At 59.1% G+C, this 23114-nt stretch overlaps 2 protein-coding genes across 4 annotated transcripts; both read left to right on the plus strand.

Annotated features, from left to right (window-relative positions):
- The first annotated feature begins 5903 nt into the window (after positions 1-5903).
- LOC119848856 (receptor activity-modifying protein 1-like) lies at positions 5904-10719 on the plus strand. Its single transcript, XM_043503411.1, has 5 exons — positions 5904-6025; positions 7634-7672; positions 8104-8127; positions 8935-9076; positions 9770-10719. The coding sequence occupies exons 1-5, from the start codon at positions 5965-5967 to the stop codon at positions 10128-10130; spliced, it is 627 nt and encodes a 208-aa protein (XP_043359346.1). The 5' UTR covers positions 5904-5964; the 3' UTR covers positions 10131-10719.
- A 1975-nt stretch (positions 10720-12694) lies between these two features.
- Positions 12695-22890, plus strand: RAMP2 (receptor activity modifying protein 2). 3 transcript variants are annotated; one of them, XM_038385533.2, is made up of 5 exons: positions 12695-13090; positions 14956-15090; positions 17424-17558; positions 19640-19742; positions 21552-22890. In XM_038385533.2, the coding sequence occupies exons 1-5, from the start codon at positions 13021-13023 to the stop codon at positions 21805-21807; spliced, it is 699 nt and encodes a 232-aa protein (XP_038241461.1). In that variant the 5' UTR covers positions 12695-13020; the 3' UTR covers positions 21808-22890. The 3 variants fall into 3 exon arrangements, with proteins under 3 accessions (XP_038241461.1, XP_043359347.1, XP_038241462.1); XM_043503412.1 differs by lacking the exon at positions 14956-15090 and having other exon boundaries at positions 12726-13090; XM_038385534.2 differs by lacking the exon at positions 17424-17558 and having other exon boundaries at positions 12728-13090.
- The last annotated feature ends 224 nt before the right edge of the window (positions 22891-23114 follow it).

The following is a 23114-nucleotide window of genomic DNA, read 5'->3' on the forward strand; positions in this document are numbered from 1 at the left end:
CCAAGAGAGGGAAAATTGCTTTTGTAGTGAGCCAGCCACTCCCAGGCCCTATTCAAGCCTAAATTAATGGTGTTAAATTTGCAGATGAATTATAACTCTGCAGTTTCTCTTTGAAATCTGTTTTTGAAGTTTTTTTTGTTGAAGGATGGCTACTTTTAAATCTGTAATTGAATGTCCAGGGAGATTGACAGGTTTCAGAGTAGCAGTCGTGTTAGTCTGTATTCGCAAAAAGAAAAGGAGGACTTGTGGCACCTTAGAGACTAACAAATTTATTAGAGCATAAGCTTTCGTGAGCTACAGCTCCCTTCATCAGATGCATTTGGTGGAAAAAACAGTGGGGAGATTGATATAGACACACAGAGAACATGAAACAATGGGTTTATCATACACACTGTAAGGAGAGTGATCACTTAAGATAAGCCATCACCAGCAGCAGGGGGCGGGAAAACCTTTCAGGTTTTCAGGGAGATTGAAGTATTCTCCTACTGGCTTTTGTATGTTACCATTCCTATCTGTTTATTCTTTTACATAGAGATTGTCCGGTTTGGCCAACATCCATGGCAGAGGGGCATTGCTGGCACATGATGGCATAGATCACATTAGTAGATGTGCAGGTGAATGAGCCCTTGATGGTGTGGCTCATGTGGTTATGTCCGCTGATGATGTTGCTAGAGTAAAAGAGTACCATACACAGTACGTTAGCAGAAGGTTATGTTGGCAAAGCCAAGCACTCACACACTGGGAAATGCCAGAATTCAAGATAGCTTGTGCAATCTTACCTCAGGCCCTATGTGCCTTGTTATTTCTGTTACAGCCTTTAATGACATGATCACGTATAATTTTGCAGCTTTAGCATGCTTTGAAGCTAGTTACTGGGGCTGTAATAGGATATGTGCAGCCTCAAACCATGCAGAGGACAGGTTTCCAGGACAGGGTTTTTGGAACTAATGGGAGCCGTAGGAGATAACGTTTAGATTTTAGAAACCCTGGGTTGGGTGACTTTGGTATATTATTTCCAATCTGCGGGGCAGTTTCTATGGGCCTGACAACTACCTGCCTGGAAGATTCACAAGTGAAAGATTCGCAGAGTTTTTCTGTTCTTGCTTTTAATTCCTGTAGAGCAAGCTCTTGTTGAGACAAAGAGGGAATTTAAAGCCTTTCCTGGCTGCCAGCTCTGTGAGAGACAGTCAGTCTCATGATGTTAGGGTAACAACAAATACTTGGATTTACTCCAGTGACAACATTCACCTTTGTTAGAGTTCACTCTGGCCCCTGTGGAGCATGGAGCTCATCTTGTTTTGTCATTTGTGCTACCCTTCTGGTTGGTAGCATTAGAGGGTACATTACACCAACTTGTTCCTGGCTTCCCGGTGCTGCCTTTCATCAACAAAGCACAATGTGGCTTGTGTGTTGGCTATCTGAGAGGATTAGGAGCCAGATCAGCCAGGACATTCAAGCAAACAGCCCCCAGAATCAAGCATCTGGGGATTGGATGCAGGTTGTTCTGGCGGTTGCCAGGCTTGGCTCTGGAGTGCACTTCCTCCAGGGGTCTGATAGAGCCGAGTTTGTTGATCTTTCGGGCATGGTCAAGGGCCCATCTGTTTCCTTTGGCTTGTGTGGGAGGGGCGGAAGGGTTGGCCAGGCTGCTGTGTCAGGGATTTTTTCCTGACAGGTTTTTGTTCCTAAGCTTCTATGCTGCATGTTGCCCTTGTGCCTGGAGATGGGGTATTGGGAGCATCCGACACACACAGTAATAACTATGCCAGGAAAAGGAATCGCACATCACATTCGCTCACCCCCACCCCCACCCCCGCCCTTCACATGTCAGGCCAGAATCACAGCTCAGCTATTGGGAATGCAGCTGACGGCCGACCCCTCCCCTCCATACTCCTCATTCTGATCCTTGTTCACTTCAGCCTCTGCCCGGCAGGAGCTGGATATTGTACTGAGTCTCACTCCTGCCCTGTGCTGCACTGATCTGTGTATTTCAAGACCCCTGGGGCCCATGCTTAGCACTCGACATGCACCTGACACATGCTAAGCTTTTCCAAAACCTAACCCATAGGGGTGCAGCAGGACTTACGTCATGCCTAGGCTTCAGGCTGGGCCTTGGCCGGGATGAGGGGCTGGGGGGTACCAAGGCCTTGTGCTGGCCCTGCCCAGGGGTAGGGAGCTGGGGGGGGGGGTTGGCCTCAGGCTGGGCCGTGCCCAGGGGTGAATTTCCTCCTGAATTAGGAGCTGAGAGAACTGGGCATGGTGAGAGGGGTGTCAGCCATTCAGTTGCGGGGTAGCGAGAACTGCCCTTCTCACCTGGATCCCGCAGGGGAAGGCAGGAACTGTCTCAAGTTTTGTAATCTGCCATTAAGAGAATCCTACTGGGAAACCTTGAGCAGCCAGTGCTGAGCAAGCAGACAGGAGGGTTTCATCCTGGAGAAGCCTGGCCCCCGCTCAGAGTAATAACCCCCTGCCTTTCATTGCAGAAACACGGACACCCTGTTTGCTTTGGGGTTGGGTTTCCAGCCCGTGGGCAGGGGCTGCGTTAGCAGCAGAACAAATGCTGATTAGCATCAGCTCTTGTTGCTCTCCCAGGGAAACAGGAATTATTTGTGCTCCGGTATCTCCAACAAAAATCTCCCGTTGTTTATATTTTGCTTTATCTTTATTGGCTTCAGAGCCGTGTTTTTCTTATTACCAGTTTGATATGGCTGAGCAGGGGGAATGTTCGTGCCCCGTAGCACATTCATGCTGCCCCGGAGAGCAAGAACTAGGCACAGCACTATTAATGCTGCCATTGCTCCATGCTGTAATGCCCTCGCAGCTCCCCAGTCTGCACCAAAGTCAATGGGAGCTTCTGCCTCTGACTTCAGTGGGGGCAGGAGTAAGATTCTTGTGTATCTCAGAACCTTGCTGGCGTGTAGAACTGCAGCATACAGGGGCAGGGGGTTGGAGCCACACACACACACACACACACATCTCCCACAAACCAAACCTACAGGCTCTAGCTGTTCCTGAGGCCCCCAGCCTGGCTGGTGCCTAGTGACTTCTTACCCATCTGCACATCTGGTCCTCCTGTGAGAGGCTCTGCATATAAATCAGATCCTAGCTCCATAGTCTGCCAGCAGCAGGCATCTAAATGGGAACGGACTCAAGATTAAACAGCAGGCACTGCCTGAACAAGCAGCTAAACACAGTTGCTGAAAGGGAAACAAAGGGATTGTGACTCCCAGTGAGAGACCACCCCCATCTCCCAAAATCATCTGAGCTAAGACCACCAAAAACTCAGCACTGCAGCAGCCTGCAAGGGTGGCCCTGGCTTTGGTAGTGGTGCCAGGGGCCTCTGGACAGGATCGTCTGGCTGAGGAAGCACCAACCTGCATGTGGAGCCTTTTGGGGAATTCTGTGGTGTGAGAGGAGCTCTTTGTGCTACCCTGGGCTGAGACAAAACATCTTGTGAAGGGCAGGGAGGCCCAATGTCCCCCACCCTCCTGTATCTCAGGGGTTGGTTGCGCTTGGAAATGTATCACAATAGCTATTCTGGACTGAGCCCTCGTGTGGACACCCTTATTCCAGAATAGCTCCATTAGTAAATTCCCAAGTGTAGACAGGTTCTCAGTGCAAGTGATCAGAGAGTGGGCGATGGGGGTGCTGGAGGGAAATGGAGAGATCATTAGCATCATTGTGTTTGCAGGGCTTTCCAGGGCTTGGTGCATGGTTGGTTAGAACCTCAAAGATAAGAATGGGGCTATGCGATCCCTGTCCAGTGCAGTGTGGGGTGCAGGCTCAGAGCGTCAGCTTTCCTGCATTGCAGGGCTGCCTCCCACACCTCTGCAATTAATGGGAGCACAGAGGGAGAAGCGATGGGGCTGGGACAAGCTGGGACCGGCTACGGCTTTTGTCACATGAGCTGAGCAGAGGCTGGGCTGGGGCTTGGATTAACCAACTTTTGCAAGAATGGCCCCAAGGTCCCTCTTTGGCCCAACAAGTGGCGCCAGTGCAGGAAGCGCGGTGTGTGTGTGTGGCTCCGATCAGGGAACATGGTCCCTGCCTGGGAAAGCCTCTTATCTCTTGGAGCCGCTCCTGCCCTGCTGCTGGGCTGGGTTTAAGGTCACAAGCACGCTGGGCTGAGATTCCAATCACAGCAAACTGGCTCGGATAAGAGCCTGGCTCAGATGCAAACAAGAACTAGACACGTTCATGGAGGATCGGTCCATCAATGGCTACTAGCCAGGCTGGGCAGGGATGGTGGCCCTAGCCTCTGTTTGCCAGAAGCTGGGAACGGTCGACAGGGGATGGATCACTTGGTGATTACCTGTTCTGTTCATTCCCTCTGGGGCACCTGGCATTGGCCACGGTCGGAAGACAGGATACTGGGCTAGACGGACCTTCGGTCTGACACAGCATGGCCGTTCTTATGTTCTTATGCACCCTTCACCCGAGGCAGAGGGGCTCTGTGGAGCCTGGGGAAGTGGATTCCTTGGTGCCCCTCACTTTGATAGAGTACAGCTTTGCACCTGTACCCCACCTTCCTTCTAGGATCTCCTTGCACTCAGCCACCATTCAGTAGTGAACCCTGCCTCAGCGCTATGGGGCTGGTGGAGAGGCCTCAGTTTCCCCAAGGTGACACCATGATTCCCTGGCAGAGCTGGGAATGAAATTTGAAGCCTGCTCCCCCTCTCCAGCCCCAAACACTAGACTTTGCTGCATTCCTCCCTTAATCTGCTCCCAGCCGTGAAACGCCCCACACAGCAGCCAATATCCCTGCCAGCACGTTGCCTGCCTTCCCTGGGGGTAGGGGGGTCACTTCCCTCCCAAGTTGCCCTGGTAGAAACTTTCCCTGATGTTTCACTTAGACTGTTCCTTCCTCCCCTGCCACCGCGGTCTGAGCCGCTGAGAGAGACCAGCCCTTTCCGGTGCTCCCACATGGGCTTCCAGCACATCCCCTGCACTCCCTTCTCCCAGACTGCATCAAAAGGCTGGATTCTCATCTGCTGTGAGTGGCTGTGTTCCTCTGGCGACATGGGTGGCCCTGAGCCAATTCACTCCATCCAAGGGTCTGGCCCCCTCGGTTTGTTTCCTTGCTCTCTCCCCACGTGCCCCCTCTGATCCCTGTACTGGTTTGTCGTCACCCTTCTCTGTGTGTTTTGTTTGGACTTTTCCTTCCTTTCTGGAGTGAATCGGGGCCCTGCTTATGGTCCCAGCTTTACCTGCTGGAACTGGTTGCTTTTCTTTGTGCTGCCCGGAATTTCTCCAGCAGGGAAGGGGAGGCGCTCCCAGCTGCTGACACTGGTGGAATCCTGCCCCGTCTTCTCGGGCACCCTGATCTGAGCTGGCCCTCTCCCTGCTCGGTGGCAAATGTATAACGAACAGCTGAAATCCCAGTAGGGCCAGCCCAGCTCTGCCTCTTCCCGTGGGAGACAGATTTGGTCCTGGGAGATTTTCCATGTGTGGGTTTCTCACCCCCCAATTGTCTTTGCTCTGTGTGGTTACTCCAGAGCCAGGACCTAGCCCTGGCTGCCCTGCTCCCCTCAGCCAGTGTCCCAGATCTCCAGGGGCAGGGGCTGTTTTCCTAACGAAATGCATCCAGCAAAGAAGAGGCAAAGCTAGGAAGACATTGGAGCGGGTGAGCAGAAATGCATGGTACCACTGAGCCATCAGCCTGTCCCCCAGTCCCAGACCCTGGAGCACTCCCTTGCCAACCCCCCAGACCCCTGCCCCATCCCTCCCTGTACAGTCACCCGCAGCCTGGAGATCTCACTCAACCTCTTATCTGATGACTTTGGAGGCTGGAAGATCCAGCCCTGGGTGAGCGGATGTTTTCCCTGCCCTCTTCCCTCCCATTGGCTGGGCTGCTGCCAGTAGCCCAGGCGCTAGATGGGGTGATAAGTGGCTGGGGGATATCTGGGGAAGGGCCCTGCTGCCCCTCTCCTGGAGAACGTCTGCGCCCTGGCCCCGCACGTCGGGAGAATGCCCGTCCAGCCCCGGCCACACCTCTGCTACTGGCTGCTAATCCCTCTCCTGCAGTGGGGTAAGGCAGCTGCCCCTCCCCGGGTCCTGCTTGTGGGGCCAGATTTCCCAAAGAGCCCAGGCCTGGCAGCTCCCGCTGGTCCCCTTGTGGTCTGATCCCCAGCAGATTGGATTCTGAGCCTGGCTCCAGGCCTGACATGTTGCCTGGGAAGCCCCTTGGAAGGCACAGAGAGGCCGACCCTGGCCAACCGCCCTGCCTACAGCTGCTGCATTTGTCTCTTCTCCCTCCCCAGGGCAGGTGCTGCTGCTTTGTGACCAGCTGCTACTGCTTGGCCCTACTGGTTCAAGGGATGTGGCTCTGCTAGTGGGATGGACTGAAGGGAGCAGTGTCCCCTAGGCTGGCCCCGCCACCATGAAGAGACCAGCCCCTCGGGGGGCCGTGCCACATCCCCAGCACCCTGTGTGGTCACCAGCCCTCCCTGCTGCTCTGGAGGGGACGGGTGCCCAGGGGGGTCCCTGGTGCAGGCCCAGGGGTTCCGCGCAGCACCTGGCCATGTGCGCGTCTCCCGTAGGCAGGCCCTTGGCACAGACTATGGAGTCAGACGTGTCCACGTAAGGGTGCGTCTCTCGGCCCATCGCTGCCTCCCGCACACACAGCCCCCACCCGGCTCCTCTGACGCCCTCAGTGCCCTGCTGGGAGGTCCCAGCAGGGAGGGAGGAGCAGGGGGGCACGAGCGCTCTCCTTGCGTCCAGTCCCTAGAGCCCCAAAGGGCTGGTCGGTGGGGGGGTCAGCTGCAACGGGCTGACTCCTGTCTGAGGGCTAGATACCATTAGGGAAGGGGTACAGCCCATTCCCCGCCCACCCCGGCAGGGCGCTCCTGGCTCTTGCATCTCCCGTGGGTTTGGGTTCCTTTCTTCCGGGCTGTCCCAATGGGGACCCCTCCCCGGGAGCCCTGAGCAGATTTATGGCCAGTCGGAGGCCCCGGGGGCTGATCAGCATTTCCTGCTCCCAGCCAGGGCCTGTCCTGCAGTGCTGAGTAAGCCTGTCCCAAGCCAAGGCACCGAGAGCCACTGGGGCTGCGCCGGGTGCGGTGTGAGGGGGTCCTGGTGGGCTGGCGCTGGGCTCAGTGCTGGGCCATGGGGCCTGTATCCAAAGCCCTTGGGGTGGATGGGAATGGCTCCCAGGGGTATGAGTGGGCGTGTGCAAGGGAGGGACACGCCAGCTCCTCCTGCGGCGTGGTCAGTCCCTAGGCATTTCCACCCTCTGCTTCCATCTCCACCCTGCTAGACCCGCGCCCCGGCTCTGCCCCGCCCCTGTGCCTCGGAGCCGATATTTGCTGCTCCCCTTCCTCGGCCTGGAAAATGGATCTGTCTGCTCGGGAACCAGCCCGTTGGCGCCAGCGCCCCCGACGTTGCAGCCCAGCTCCCGCAGACAGCTTGGCTACAGCCACGGAGGGTGCACTGCCTGAGCGCAGGGGCCCTGCTCCCCACGGGGGGTCTCCCCAGGGCCCAGGGGGAAGCCCCAGCCCATCCCCTTTGCGTCTCCCTCCAAAGCCGGAGCCTCCTCTGCGAACTCATCTCAGCTTGAGCAGGTGACAGGGCTGGGTGTGGAATGGCCTGCGGGGGCCAAGCCCAGCTCTGCCGTGACCGCTCTCTTCTCCTGCTGCAGGGTGCGGGGAGCTGACGTATGGAGACCTCGAGGATGAAAGTAAGAGTCCCCTGTATTGGCCTCCCAAGGTGGGACCCTGGGAAATTCTGGGGGCCTGATCCTGAGCTCCCTCCTCCACCCTGTGCCACAAATGGCACCTCCCCCCCTGCCCTCCTAGTGCCCCCACTCCAGCCCCTGAGGTGGGCGCTGTCAGGGATGCTGAACTGCAGGCATGTGGGGGTCTCCCTCCAGCAGTGACCTGTTTCCCCATAGCTCCCACCCAGTGCTGGGGTCCCTTCCTGGAGGATTCCCCAAGGTCTTGGCTAGCGGGTAGAGCAGCCTGGGCCGAGGTGGAGGGAGATGGTGCCCACCGCTGCTGATGGTGCCCACACAGCTGAGATGGGAGCTGGACAGATTCACCCTGGCCAGGCCCCGCTGGTTCGCTTCCTCCCTCCGCTGCCTGCGCTGATCCTTCCCCTTTGCTCTTGCAGGTCATTACCTGTATCTGGAGGATGGTGAGTGATGCCCCCCTGCACCCATCATGCCTAGGTGTCGGTCCCCCCAACAGGACTGGGGGGCTCTGCATGGCGGCACTGCACACCACACTTCGGTTTCCATAGCACGCGCTTCGCTCCAGCATGGCCAGACCCAGGCAGGAGCGGGGGGTGTGCCAGGGCTGGGCAGAGAGAGGGACACTGGGCCAGCCTGCAGGGCTCCCAGCCCCGCTTCCAGCAACACCAGCTGTCGCTAGAAAGCAGCCGATTGTGCCCGGACCTAACGGGCACTGGCTCAGCCTGGGGGCAGGCCCCAGACCCATGAGCTGCTGTCCCAGCACCGAGCCAGCAGGCTGCTAACGCTGAGGCTCATTGTCTGGGCCCCGGCCCTGCTAGGAGGCAAGGGACAAAAGCACTTTTCTGGATCCACCCAGGCCAGCCCAGCCTGCCCGCAGTTGTGGGAGCTGAGTGTCTGGCCAGGCCTCTGGGATCTCGTGTGTTAGCTGGGGCTCTCAGAACAGCCTCTCCGGGGAGCCCGAGGCTGGGTTGAGCTGGTTCTGATGCAGCCGGGCCGAGGTGAGGGGCACACTCTGGACTCCGCTGGGCTGTGGGAGGGGACGGGAGCTGCGCTGCAGAGGGCAGAGCTAGTGGAAGGAGCAGGGAAAAACAGGACGGAGCTGGTTGGGGTCCTTCATGCCCCCAGCCTATGTGCCTTGTAAGGAGCTGGGGTAGAGCAGACACCGGCCTGGCAGTGCCAGGGCCTCTGCCCCACCTAGAGCTCTGCCGCAGATCCTCCGGGGTGACTAACAGGCAGATCTCTTCCCCTAGACCCCTTTGCCGAGGAGGGCGGGTCAGCCCACTGCAGGGACACCTACCTGGAGTGGATCTCCCTATACTGCTGGACCACCTTCCACGCCACAGTCATGGCCACGCCAGAGTGGAGCCGGTGTCAGTGGGACCAAATCAGCAGGTTTGGACGTCCATCCACCCCAGACAGATTCTTGCTTCTGGGGCTGGGAGCCGAGTGCACACAGCGCTGGGGCACAGGCAGGTGCCAGAACAGAGCATCGCCTCGCTGGGGTTTGCTCTTAGATGGGCTCCGGGATCCCGAGGGCCCCGGCTCGGTAATGATCCCGTGGGGGAAGGGGATTTTCAAACAAGTCAGGGCTGCAGTGTGTCCTGTTTCCCTGCACACAGCTGTCAGCACGCTGAGACCAGGGCACATCATGCAGTGCCCCTGGCGTGTGCGGCGTCCTGGGTGTGGGGTGGTGTGTGCAATGCACCATCGGCTGCCTGCACCGTCCCGTGTGCGGGGTGGTGTGCGCGATGCACCATCGGCTGCCTGCAGCATCCCGTGTGCAGGGTGGTGTGTGCAACGCACCATTGGCTGCCTGTAGCATCCCTCGTGTGTGGTGGGGTGGGGGTGCAGCATACCATCGGCTGCCTGTAGCACAGGCTGCGGGCTGGTAGCTGCTCGGCTCCCAGCAGTGGCTACGTTGCAGGTGCTGAGTGGATGCAGTTTAAGGGGCATGTGGACCCCGCGGGTGAACTTGGGGCTTGGGGCTTGTTTTGGCCACCTCGCTGGCTGCTGCTGAGCCCTGAAGCCCCAAACCCCACAGACCCAGCCAGGCTCAGCCTCATATCTCTTCCTCTCCTTCTCCAGGATTTACAGCGACCTCTCCAACTGCACGGTGCTGATGGCCGAGGCTCTGTCCTGCCCCTGGCCCAGCCCCGCTCTTGACTCCTTCTTCCTGCAGATCCACATGGAATATTTCACCAACTGCACCGTGCCTGCCAGCTCCCGGCCCAGCCAGCCACCTCTGGGGCCTGTCCTAGCCATGGCTGCCATGCCTGCCTGCCTGACCCCTCTTGTGGTTGCTCTCATGCTCCGCAAGACCAGGAAGGCTGAGCCAAAGCCAAAGCCAGACTGGCCCCTCCCAGCGGCACCACCTGTGCTCAGCAGACAACAGGCTTCTTCTCGCGCAGTCCTGGGTACCAACTGGAAAGGGAGAGAGAGTGTCTAGTGGTTGCGGGGGAAGGGGTGGTGCTGGAAGCCAGGACTCCTGGGTTCTATCCCTGGCTCGGGGAGGGGAGTGGGGTCTAGTGGTTGGGGTGGGTGCTGGTGTGATGAAGTGGGAATGTTCTTAATGTTTTCTCTGAATACTGTGTGGGTGCCTCAGTTTCCCCTTGTGACAAAGCGGGACTATTCTTAATGCTTCCTCTGAATAGTGTGGGGGTGCCTCAGTTTCCCCTATGCAGTTCTTAAGTATCTAGGTGGTGGGATAAGGGTGTATGATCGTTGCAGAGCCCTAGAGGGCAGGTGTGTGCAGGGGTCTGGACACAGGACACCCTGTTTCCTGGCAACTGAGAGCTAAAGGTTTGGAGAACAAAGGAATCCGGTGACCTCCTGGCCCAGGAAAGGGACAAAGCCCAGAGGAGGGGGGGCTGGAGAGAGTTTCAGTTTGGGGCTGACTGGGGACATGGAGTGAAGTGCAGACGGGGTTGTCTGGCTCACTGCCCCCAAAATGGACCCGGCTGAGTGGTCCTGTTCTCTGCACCTACAAGCTCTGTGTTAAACCATGTTCCTGTCGTCTAATAAACCTTCTGTTTTACTGGCTGGCTGAGAGTCGCGTCTGTCTGCGGAGTTGGGGGGCAGGACCCTCTGGCTTCCCCAGGACCCCGCCTGGGCGGACTTGCTGTGGGAAGCGCACGGTGTGGACTGTGGACGGGGATGCTGAATGCTCCAAGGTCAGCCCCAGGAAGGTCAAAGTTGTGTGAGCTTCTTGCCCTGGGGAGAGGAGGCTTCTCCAGACTCCTGACTGGCTTCATATGGAGTAGTTCCAGAGCATCGCCCAGTGACTCCATAAAGACTGGGAGCCAGGACTCCTGGGTTCTATCTCTGACTCGGGGAGGGGAGTGGGGTCTAGTGGTTAGAGTGGGGTGGGGCTGGGAGCCAGGACTCCTGGGTTCTATCCCTTGCTTGGGGAGGGGCGTGGGGTCTAGTGGTTGGGGGAGGTGCTTGGAGCCAGGACTCCTGGGTTCTATCCCTGGCTCAGGGAGGGGAGTGGGAACTAGTGGCTAGAGTGTGGGGGGCTGGGAATTCTGTTCCTAGCTCTGCTTCAGACTCCTTGAGCCCCTCCCCTTGCTGTACACGGGCGAGCAATGCTGCCCGGTCCTGGGGGTGGCTGGTCTGGGGAGGGCGGGGGAGTACTCAGGGCTCTGCAAGGGAAGGGCTGAGGGACAGTGGGAATGTTGGTTGCTCTGCAGGCCCAGCGGTGATTAGAGGAGCTGAATCCAGACCCCTGCAGCCTTGGCTTGTCCAGAGCACTCAGCCAGTGCGGACACGCCTGGAGCAGATCCCAAGTTCAGTGGGGCAGCGATCGCAAGCTCTTCCCCTCAGCAGCCTCCAGGCCCTGCTGCAGCCCTCTGCTTGCCCTGCCCTGACTCGAATCCCCCGGGGCAGGGGGCAGGAGCCAGGAGAACAGGCTTTGGCTGGCAGAATGCTGGGGAGAGAGGGTGAGCTCTGGAGCTGCTGCTGGGCCAGGCGGAGGAGAATCACATGAGCAAGTGACAGCATAGCCCTGTCTAACCTACAGCAGTACAGCTGACATCAGTGGGTGTTTCCCTGGCAAGGAAACTATCTGCCGAACTCCAGCCTCGGCTCCAGACAACAAAGAACAGGATCCAGGGGCTCTAACCCCAAATCCACACCAGGCAGCTTCATGCGCTGGGGCGTTATCTGTTCCATATGCGGCTGCTTTCCAGTGAACGGCTGGGAGCTTCCTGGAACGAGCTCCTACGGTGCAGCCCAGCGCTAATTGGCCAGTGATTCAAGGACATTTCCAGTGAAAGCCCAACGCACAGAGCTATAGGATCTTCCTCACTGCGAACCTTTTGCCCTGAAATTTACACACAGTATGGGAGATCCAGAGACTGACTTTTAAAGGGGAAACGTTGGAATCAAATGCTGGCTCAGGCCACAAGTGACTTGAGTTTGGTTGGTCTCAGCCTGATCCCTGCAGGAGTGCATCACAGAACTACTGCACAGCGTGGTGTCATTCTGAAGTGTTCACTTCTGTTTGGAGGCACCCAGGGCTAGGATAGCAGGGGGGCTGTGGGCCAGGATGGAGGGGCACTGGCAGAGCTGTGTGTGGAGGTAGCTCCGGGCTGGGATAACAGGGGGGCTGTGGGTCAGGATGGAGGGGCACCGACAGAGTACATTTGTCTTCACTAAGCAGCAGTTAGCACCCCACCCCCTCTTTGGTAACTTCCCTGGGAGGTCCTGGTGGTGCTGTGAGGCCTTCTGGCCCCCTGGGCAGGTGTCCCAGTGCTGCCCCATCTCGCTCCTTTCCACGGGGTGGTGGGGGGACTGGCTCTTCCCCAGGCTGATGGGGCATGGGCAGGTGGTGTTTGAAGGACTGGGCACGTTAGCCATGCCGTGCCCGCAGCCCCGCGAGTCCCACAGCCCGTCGTGGGCTAGTACACGTTCTGTGTCTGCTCCCTGGAGCCAATGGATTTCACAACACAGCCCAGATGGGATTAAAGGGAAATATACAAGTAAACAAACAGTGGGCCTCGTAAACACTGCTGTGCGGTCGGTTGAGGGAGCGGAGCCTCTCCCACCGGCCCCAGCTGCAAGGGGAGACGTGGGGAGCCGCCGGGGGCTGGCAAAGGCTCGGTGCCCCCGAGGAGCGATGCCCAGCTGGTGGAGCACACACCTAGCAGAGCCGGGCCCGGCAGGCGGACTGTTCTGACGGGCGTCCCACGGGGAGGTCTGGTTTAAGGCAGCACTGAGTAATCTCTTTTTTCACACGTCTTCTGTAGTCACTACCAGCCCTGTCAGAGGAAAGGAGTTGCTTCCTGTTATTTCCGTTGAAATAGTTGTCCTGGCCATTAGCAGGCAGGCTTTGCAGGATGGCACTTTGCAGAGAGACTGGCTCTGGCAGGCTCTGCCCTGGGCTCCTGCTGCTGCTGCGGCTCTGGGGTAAGTGCTGCAGGCAGGCTGGGTTTGCTCCAGCTCCAGGAGTTTGGGGGTGGAGGTGGGAAGTTTGCAGCTTTGGGCCACTTGACAAAGCAAGACTTGGCTCCAGCTTCCGCAAGCCAGACCCCTCTGGAGCCCCAGGGTACTCTGTGCGTGAGGGGGGCTCCAGAGGGGCCTATAGCTAGCACTAACCCAGCCCCCAAGGTCTAGCTCCCTAATGCACAAGAGGTCCCGGGGCAGGAACTGGCTATTGGGCTCAAAGTTACCCCTCCGCCCTGGACTGTGTGAAAGGGGGGGCTTGAAGGGAGCTGTCCACAGCCCTCACCTCAGGGATCTGAGTGGCAGGGGTAATGCCTGAGTGGAGGATAAGGCCTTAGGGACCCCCCCCACCTCCCCCCTCTGGGAGCCTGAGCTCCTGGGATCCATTCCCAGCTCTGGCCCTAGCCCCTGCATCCTCAGGCAGGTCCCTGCCCTTTCTGTGCTTCAGTATCCCCGTGCATGGGATGGAGGTTGGGGTCCAGGAGGGGCTGGGGGATTGGTAGCTGGGTTTTGTGCAGCACTAGTATAATGCGTGTGACTGTGCCCAGGACCCTGCTCCTGCCTGGAGGGGCAGGGGCATGTCTGGAAGGAGACGCAGCTCCCTGGGACCTGCTGGGACGCCCCTCGCTATTCTGCGTCCATGGGTCTTGTCAGCGCTGCCACTGGCACCTGGCGAGCATCGCGTCGCCACCGGACGGTTCTCTTGGCTCAAGGCCTTTGGTTCTTCCCTGCTAATTAGCGGCACAAACATACACGGATCTTATTGAAGCTCAGACCGGCAGAGAATTCCCAGTCAAAGCTGGAAAGGCCCCAGGACGGACGAGTCAAAGGGGCTGCGTGAAACGGCTACCCATGGCCTGCCCTGAGAGGTGCTGGAGACACATCCGTTAGGGCCCCTACCCCTCGTGGGTTGGCTGCCTCGCCCTGGGAGTCCAGAGCTGTCGCTGGGTTGGATTTGCTCCTACATGGAGCAAGAAGAGCCGATTGCTGTGAGATCCTGCAAATACAGGAACAGATGGAAAGACAGCAAGGGGCCAGCTCCCAGTCCCACAGACCAGCCCCCCCAGCCCCACTGAGCCACAGACCTGCCCCTCAGCCCCACTCAACCCTGGACTAGCCCCCAGCCCCACTGAGCCACAGAGCAGCCCCTAGCCCCGCTGAACCATGGGCCAGTCCCCCAGCCCCACTGTGTCATGGATCGGCCCCCCCTGGGCCCCAGAACAGCCCCACAGCCCAGTCTCCAGCCCTGCTGTGCCATGGGCCAGCCCCATTGTGCCAGAGAACAGCCCTGCCAGCCCCAGCAAATCCCAGACCTACCGCCAGCCCCACTGAGCCCTGGACCAGTCCCCAGCCCTGTCATGCCACAAACCAGAGCCCCTCCTTTTGCTATCTGTGAACCCCTGGCCAGACTCTCATCTTGCCTTCGGGATGAGCTGGGGTGTCATCAGCACCGGGTGCCACAGGCTCACAGAGCCCCTCTGAGTCGGGGTATTTATTGCCCTGCCCAAGGACATGGACTCAGTCCTACAGTCCCTGTCCCAGTTGAGAATGGGTTGGGGAGGGGGAGCAGTTGGGAAATTGAGGGGGGCTCAAGGAGGAGCCGAGCAGGTCGGCCTACAGAATGAAGTCTCCTGTTCGGGGTCCCAGACCCTTAGCACCCTCAGTGAAGCCCCTTCCCGCAACTCCACAGGGACTCAGAGACCCCCAGCCACAGCCAGCCCTATGGACCCAGGGACCGGCCAAGGGATGTCACTGCCCCCCACTAGCCCCCAGTTTGGGCAGCAGCAAACCCACGGGCCGTGTCTCACTGACGTGTCCCCCTCCTCCAGTGACTCTCGGGAGTGAGCTCCGTCCCGCAGGCACTGCCACGTCGGGGGACAACGAGTCTCTGGCTGAGCTCGAGAACCAGACAGCGACCGAGCCTGAGCAGCCGTACAAGAGCCTGCTCCTCAACATGACTGCGGGTAAGTGCCCGGAGCGCCCGGCCGCGGGCGGGGCAGGGAGAACAGAGCTCGCCGTGCCAGGACCAAGCCGGGACTCCAGGGATCCCTCCCCTGCCGCTGGCTAGCAAGTCTCTGCTCAATACCCGTCTCCCTTTGTCAACGAACGGGCAGCACAGCCGGGCCATTGCCTCGGGCATCTCCCAGCTCCATCAGGGCTGGAGGGGCCTGGGGAGACCCGGGCACCACTGACCCGTGTCATCTCTATGGCTTGTGTGTCCTGCCCCACCCCACACCCTGCAGGCCTGAGAGCTCCCAGGGAGGAGACACTAGAAGGGCAGGGCCCTTCCTGAGGAAATTGGTGCCTTGCACGTGGCACCTGGAGACAGCAGGGATGTGCACAGTAACATGCCCTGTGAATGCCAAGTCCCCGGGGTACACAGGTGCTGCTGAACCCCTCCAGCCCTCAAGGCCTTTAGTTCTTCCCTGCTAATTAGTGGCACAAACATACATGGACCTTAACGAAGCTCATACTGGCAGAGAATTCCCAGTCAAAGCTGGAAAGGCCCCAGGACGGACGAGCCAAAGGGGCTGCTTGAAACGGCTGCCCGTGGCCTGGCCTGAGAGGGGCTGGAGACACGTCCATTAGGGCCCCTGCCCCTCTCGGGGCGGCAGCCTCGCCCTGGGAGCCCAGAGCTGTCGCTGGGTTGGATTTGCTCCTACACGGAGCAAGAAGAGCCGATTGCTGTGAGATCCTGCAAATGCAGGAACAGATGGAAAGACAGCAAGGGGCCAGCTCCCAGCCCCACAGACCAGCCCCCCCAGCCCCACTAAGTCCTGGACTAGCCCCCAGCTCCACTGAGCCACAGAGCAGCCCCTAGCCCCACTGAGCCATGGACCAGCCCCCAGCCCTGTTAAGCCCCAGACCAGCCCCATAGCCTCACAGCCCAGCCCCCAGCTCTGTTGTGCCATAGACCAGCCCCACTGAGCCCTGAACCAGACCCATTGTGCCACAGAACAGCTCCCTCAGCCCCAGCAAATCCCAGACCAACCTCCAGCCCCACTGAGCCATCGCCCAGCCCCACTGAGCCCTGGACCAGTCCCCAGCCCTGTCATGCCACAAACCAGAGCCCCTCCTTTTGCTGTCTGTGAACCCTTAGCCGGACTCTCATCTTGCCCTTGGGACGAGCTGGGGTGTCATCAGCACCGGGTGCCACAGGCTCACAGAGCCCCTCTGAGTCGGGGTATTTATTGCCCTGCCCAAGGACATGGACTCAGCCCTACAGTCCCTATCCCAGTCGAGAATGGGTTGGGGAGGGGAAGCAGTTGGGAAGTTGAGGGGGGCTCAAGGAGGAGCTGAGCAGGTCGGCCTACAGAATGAAGTCTCCTGTTCAGGGTCCCACACCCTTAGCACCCTCAGTGAAGCCCCTTCCCACAACTCCACAGGGACTCAGAGACCCCCAGTCACAGCCAGCCCTATGGAAGCCGCTACCAAATTGGTCACTGGAGCCATCTGTAAATCGTCCAAGCTGGGGTGGGAGTGGAACTTCTGGGGCAGTGAGATGGGCTGCACCAGCCCCCGCCTCACTCCCCAGCTCTGGACCAAGGGGGAGGCTTATCTGCCCTACGCCATGGCAGCTGGTGCCACGGGCAGCCTCCACGGAGAAGCCACGGGCTGCTCCCCGCTGGCCCCAGAGGAGGCACTGATGGGGCAATGTGTGGGGAGCTGGCAGCCCGGGCAGAGAGCAGAGGGGCAGGGCCACTGAGCCCTCTGCAGTGGGGTGGGGTGGTCCCCGCCTGGGGAGCTGGGCTAACCCATGTGCAAAGAGGAGAGGCGCTGGTGGGAGGCACCGTGTGGGGCTGGATCTTCTCCGCCCTGCCGGTGGCTCCAGCCTGCACCCCCTTCACTTCCCCTTTCTGCTCCCACACCCAGCCCTGCTGCAGCTGCCTGGTTGGGCTGCGGGCACGTGGCGGGTGCTCAGGGCAGTGCTCTGACAAGGGCTGGGGAGACCTCACGCTGTTCCTTCTGGCCTGTGGCCTTGCCACCCGGCCTGGCTACGAGTGAGACTCAGGCCCTGGGTGTGCTGGGCTGAGCGATGGAGCCACCACGGGTGGGAGGGGTTGGAGCCAGGGGGTGTCGGGCTCAGGCCTGCCTCTAGCCCACACAAACCACCCCAGCGCTGCCCCTTCTCTGGCGTCTCCTCTAGAATCAAAATCCCCTCCTCGCGCCCCATCCTGATTCCTGGTTAAAGGGACCCAGGGACCAGCCAAGAGATGTCACTGCTCCCCACTAGCCCCCAGTTTGGGCAGCAGCAATCCTGTGGGCCGTGTCTCACTGACGTGTCCCCCTCCTCCAGTGGCTCTCGGGAGTGAGCTCCATCCCGCAGGCACCGCCACGTTTGAAGACATCGAGTCTCTGGCTGAGCTCCAGAACCAGATGGCGACCGAGCCTGAGCAGCCGTACAAGAGCCTGCTCCTCAACATGACTGCGGGTAAGTGCCCGGAGCGCCCGGCCACGGGCGGGGCAGGGAGAACAGAGCTCGCTGTGCCAGGACCAAGCCGGGACTCCAGGGATCCCTCCCCTGCCGCTGGCTAGCAAGTCTCCGCCCGGCACCCGTCTCCCTTTGTCAACGAATGGGCAGCGCAGCTGGGCCATTGCCTCGAGCGTCTCCCGGCTCCATCAGGGCTGGTGGGGGCTGGGGAGACCTGGGTACCACTGATCCGTGTCGTCTCTGTGGCTTGTGTGTCCTGCCCCACTCCGTACCCTGCAGGCCTGAGAGCTCCCAGGGAGGAGACACTAGAAGGGCAGGGCCCTTCCTGAAGAAACTGGTGCCTTGCACGTGGCACCTGGAGACAGCAGGGATGGGCACAGTAACATGCCCTGAGAATGCCAGGTCCCCGGGGCACACAGATGCTGCTGAACCCCTCCAGCCCTCGGAGGTCCCCTCCCCAACCCACCGCCTGGTGCCATCCTGCCAGTCCCTCAGGCTGGGGCTTTGCCACTGGGCAAGGGCCCTAATGCACCCGGTCTGCGCTGGGGCCCACCCTCAGCCCTGACTGCATAGAGGGCCTCAAGCTGCCTGTAGTGATTCAGGACCGCGAGCACCAGCCTCGGGGCAGCCTGTTCGGAAGCGGGGCACTAGCCCCGGATTTGTTGAGCTCCATGCTTCGATCTCCCCAGCCTGCTATCCGCTGTGCATTCCTCCAGCACCATCGCAGCCTTAGCGGGGAATCACAGTCCCCAGGATACCCCTTGTCTAGCCATCCAGGGGAGCCTGGCTTTGTGAGAGATGATCCCTTGCACCAAGAATCACAGCAATATTCAGGTTTCAGAGTAGCAGCCGTGTTAGTCTGTATCCGCAAAAAGAAAAGGAGTACTTGTGGCACCTTAGAGACTAAAAAATTTATTTGAGCATAAGCTTTTGTGAGCTACAGCTCACTTCATTGGATGCATGCAGTGGAAAATGTTCTCTGTGTATATAAAATCTCCCCACTGTATTTTCCACTGCATGCATCCAATGAAGTGGGCTGTAGCTCACAAAAGCTTATGCTCAAATAAATTTGTTAGTCTCTAAGGTGCCACAAGCAATATTCAGGTCACTTACCGCCTCAGATCTCACACCAAAGACAACGCCTATAGCCAATCCAATAATAAACTGCATAAAGTAGTTCTTATAACTAGGAGAAAGGAAACGAGAGTTATTCACAAGGTTAAAGCAGGTAAACACACATGCACAAGCTTATGTTTCAAAAGGTAATAGAAGCTTCTATAATAAGCAAGCTCTGTAGGTCCTTTAGGACTAATCCAGGCTAAACAGCTGGGGAAGCCTGTGGTTCTGCCTAGAAAACTTGCCCCCAGAGTCCAAGCAGCATGGAAATCCAGTTCCTTCTTGTCAGGGGCTTTTATTCCCCTCTTCCCCTGTGCTCTGAGCTGCAAACTCAGCTGACGGGAAGAATCCACTTGCACGATTCATCTCCATGGCGGGGCAAGAGCAGAGCCACAAAGTCTTCTGTCCTCTTTAACATCCCACAATAATGTGTCTGGTGTCGCTGGGCAGAATGTAACACCCATGCTACACATCAGCACTTTGCACTAGTGAAAGTCTCTCTCCTGACTGGGGATTTACACAGAGTGGCTCTCCATACAGCCACTCAGCTATTCCCTTACAGATGTGTGTGAGATCAGTGCCAGCAGCTGCTCACAAGCATCCAATAAACACAAAACCCATTCTTATAGCTCTGCTACCTACTTTAACACCACGAACACCCAGGGGAGCCAGCCTGAGCCCCGCTGTGTATTTGTCAGTGGTCAGTTGAGATATGGGGACCTTGGCATGAGCTGGCACCTGGCCTGCCAGCGTCACAGTTGGTGTGCAAGCAACGGGGAGGGATAGCTGGGAAGGGGACTCCAGGCTTGGGCTGGGGGGAAGCTGCTTGAATCAGTCAGAGACCAGCCTTGCCAGCTTTGTCCTTGTTGTTGCCTGTCCCAAGAGGTAGAGCCTGTACCCAGCAGGTAGCACTTGGCTCCCCGGCCTGAGCCAGCTGCCAAGAGCTTTGGTTTTCTTCTTTCCAGATGAAAAGTACAATCTGATAGCCTACATGTGCTGGGACAATTTCAGTCACTGGATGATGAACATGACCAGGGCACAGCTGTGTGAATGGAGAGTCATCAGCAGGTACCACAGGGGCCGGGGGATTGATCAGTCCCAGGCATGAAGCCACACTGTGGAGTTTGTTCATTGGCTCCCGGCAGAGCCCTTTCCACCATGCACCCCAGCCTGTGAGCTACAGAGAAGGATGACCAGCCCAGCAGAGGCGCGGGGGGCAAAGCACACAGGGCTCTCAGACCCAGGAGGCTGGGAACACAGCAAAGGGCAGCTGCCTCTGGGTGATGCGATGGAGGGGTGGCAGGGGTGTGCATCCCACTGGCTGTACCGTGGCCCCACTGAGCCCGACACCCATCTGGGGCTGGGCGGAGCACAGGGATTGTTTTCTGCAGGGAACATTGAATGAAAGGAAAAGGTTTGTTTTGTTCCTAATTTCCGATGCACTGACTCTAACCAAGCGGAAATGTTAGTCTCCAGCCGCGTGGCCACCGGGACGTGCCAAAGGGGCATGAGATGTTTGGGGAACAGGCCCGGCTGGTTTGAAAAGTCAAAAATCCCCAGCAGCCCCAGCCGAGCAGCCCGAGGGTCCAAGGTGCTGGAGCCTCTTTCCCCAGATTGGGGCCAGCTGCCCTGCCTCCTGCCTGGCACCTGTGACCCGCTGGCCGCTTGGACCTGTGAGTTCGCTGAGCACTCGGGTGTGTTCATGGACACTGATTTCCAGAGCTCCACAGAGTGGGGGTGAGGAAGGGGTGGGTGGGATGGGGACCAGGAGGGTTGGGATGGGGATGGAGAGGGTCAGGATGCGAGGGGGGTGGGGAGGGGAGGTTGGGATGGCAACGAGGGGGACTCCACCTGGCAGGCAAAGCTGAAATACAGGGTGGGTGTCCTTGTAGCGAGTTCCCGAGGTGGGCAGAGCTTCTGCTGTGCCTGCCTCCCAACAAGGCCGGCCACAGCGGAGCCCAGAGCAGTCAGCTCTAACCTGCTCCCCAGGGGCCTGCTGGCCCTCGCCCAGCCTGCTGAGGAACCCAACCAACCTGCTGCTTTGCTCTGTGCAGGCCTGGCGTCAGCGTGGCCTGTGGAGAGCTGGGCATGGCTGAAAAATGCCGCACTTGCATGTTCCCTGCCCACTGCTGTCCCCCAACTCCTCTCCAGCCCCCTGGCACGCTGCCATGGCACAGCTTGAAGGCATGTGCCTGGCTTTGTGCATGCCCTGTGGCTTGTGAGCAGGGCTGGGGTGTGGTTCTAGTGGACAAGGAACCACACCGGGACTCAGGGGTCCTGGGTTAATTCCCAGCTCCACTGCATGATCTTGGGCAAGGCACAGCCCTTCCTGTGCCTCAGTTTCCCCATCTGTAAAAGGGGGCTAATGAGGCTGCCTCCTTTATGAAGCTCAGTGGGCAAGAGAAGACAGGCTCTAGTATTATTATGCACCCACCCTGCCCAGCCAGCCCCTGGCAGTACGACCCAACAGGCCAGTAAGGGAGTCTCACCCATGAAAACCGATGGGCCCAGTTCCCTGCTGCCTGGACCTGGGGTCCCCATTTCTACCCATGCAGAGCAGCGGCAAAGAGCCGCCGGAGCAGGCAGCAGCATCCTGCCCTTGTTGTCTGGTGCCTATGGCTGTGTGAGGTGAAGGGTAGCGGGCAGTTGGGAACGAGGCGGTTGTAGGCTGTGGGCAGGACTCTTCCCAGGGGGAGGCCCCTTTATCCCACTCTGGCAGGGCAAAGCAGCCAGCACGGCGGAAAGGGACCGTCCTGGCACGGTGAGCCGACCCAGCTCCTCAGCTGCGGTTCTTGCTGGTCCACAGCCAGTTTGGGGCACCAGATAATGCCTCGGTTCCGAAGGAAACTCCCCAGCTTATCCCCTCTCCCCCTGCAGGCCATACAGCGACCTCCGCCACTGCCTGGAGACCTTCGCAGAAAAACAGAATTATGGCTACCCCAATAGCATCGCCGAGGAATGCATCGTCCAGAGCCACCGCACCTACTTCCTGAACTGCACCCAGGAGCATCCCGTGTTTCTTGACCCCCCGGAGGACGTGCTGCTGGCCCTCATCCTCGCCCCCATCTGCCTCATCCCTTTCCTGGTCACGCTGGTGGTGTGGAGGAGCAAGGACGGCAAGATGCAGTCCTGAGCGCCACAGGGCTCCGAGGATGCCAGAGGCATTGCCAGTGTGTTAGAGAACCAGACCGGGCTCGAACTTCTGACCCAACCTGACCTTGTCCCCCGGGAGCCAGCGCCAGGCCTTTGCCTGCTGGCTGAGCTCCAGCACTGGAGAGTCGGGAGACCCGAGTGCTCCACTCCTACACCTGCAGCACTCGCTTCCGGCTGGCACTGGAACCACTACCCTGCTCCCGCCGCCTCCAACCTGGCCACAAGCAGGAGCTGGCAGAGGCTCCGTCTTACAGGCCCGACTGTCAGGCCAGGCCCAAGAGTTCGGAGACACTCGGAGAACCAGCCCAGAGCGGCCCCCTCTGAGCGCCTGGAGCATCCTCTATCTCTGGCTGAACACCCAGGGTTTGCACCACGCTGGGCCTGCTCAAATGCGGTTACAGCTCTGGGCTTCCAATCCCAGGCCTGCTAGACCTCGCTGATGCTGGCAGGGCAGGAGGGGAGAGCCCCGTGGGCGACTCTGCTCTGGATCTCACGCCTGCATAGCCCCCTGCTGGGGTCCCACTCGCAGCTCCCCACAGCTCAACAAGTGCAAACCCCTTCCAGGACAAGGGCTCTGCTGAGCCCCAGCTGCCCCAGTGCCCTGGGGAGGGCGCCTCCTGTCGGCCCCTGATCTGCACTGAGCAGCTGGCGAGGGAAGCCCCGGGTGGACTGATTTACAGAGTGGCTCCAGTTCCATGCGAAGAGGGGTCAGATGTACCCGGACGCGCCCATGTCCTCTGGAGAAACCCCCTCTCCTCACACGGCTGCTTTGCCTTCTAGGCCCCGCCAGCAAGAAGAGGTTGCTGTGCTAGGGCTGGCATCATGGGTGCATGAAGGGGGCCCCTCGCCTTGCGTTGCCGAGAAAGCCTAGTGTTTCGGGACAGGATGTCATGCCAGAGCAGCAGATTTCCCCACCCTGTTTATGGGGCTCTGATGCCTGGGGCAGGCTTCCTCGCCATGTGACACCGGAGGCTGTGTGCCTCTTTTACTGGCTTTTTCTAATCCCCTTTGCAAACAGGCTCCCTGGTTAGCCAGCTGGAGATTAAAGATCTTCCCTTCCTGAGCCCTGGCGCTTCCTTTGGCCGTTGGGTTTCTTGCCTTGGCTCCTGCAAACACATGGGAATTAGAGATAAACCCCAGCCCTTCCCCCCCATACCAGCTAGGCAGTGCCCCCCTTGGCGCACTGTGCCACAGTCCCACTGGGAGTTGGCTGGAACTTGATTCTGTCTCCCCTTCAATTTGTGGCACTGGGCAGGGACTTGGGGCCTGTCATACAATCCTCCAGGG

Source organism: Dermochelys coriacea, chromosome 27, assembly GCF_009764565.3.
Source record: "Dermochelys coriacea isolate rDerCor1 chromosome 27, rDerCor1.pri.v4, whole genome shotgun sequence".
Lineage (NCBI taxonomy): Eukaryota > Metazoa > Chordata > Testudines > Dermochelyidae > Dermochelys > Dermochelys coriacea.

Bases quoted from the DNA above. Each gene is read 5' to 3' on its own strand.
- RAMP2 (XM_038385533.2), top strand. From the start codon at position 13,021: ATGGCACTTTGCAGAGAGACTGGCTCTGGCAGGCTCTGCCCTGGGCTC. The intron at 15,091-17,423 runs GTAAGTGCCCGG...CCCCTCCTCCAG, and splicing joins GCTCCTCAACATGACTGCGG to TGGCTCTCGGGAGTGAGCTC. The intron at 17,559-19,639 runs GTAAGTGCCCGG...TCTTCTTTCCAG, and splicing joins GCTCCTCAACATGACTGCGG to ATGAAAAGTACAATCTGATA.
- LOC119848856 (XM_043503411.1), top strand. From the start codon at position 5,965: ATGCCCGTCCAGCCCCGGCCACACCTCTGCTACTGGCTGCTAATCCCT. The intron at 6,026-7,633 runs GTAAGGCAGCTG...CTCCTGCTGCAG, and splicing joins AATCCCTCTCCTGCAGTGGG to GGTGCGGGGAGCTGACGTAT. The intron at 8,128-8,934 runs GTGAGTGATGCC...CTCTTCCCCTAG, and splicing joins TTACCTGTATCTGGAGGATG to ACCCCTTTGCCGAGGAGGGC.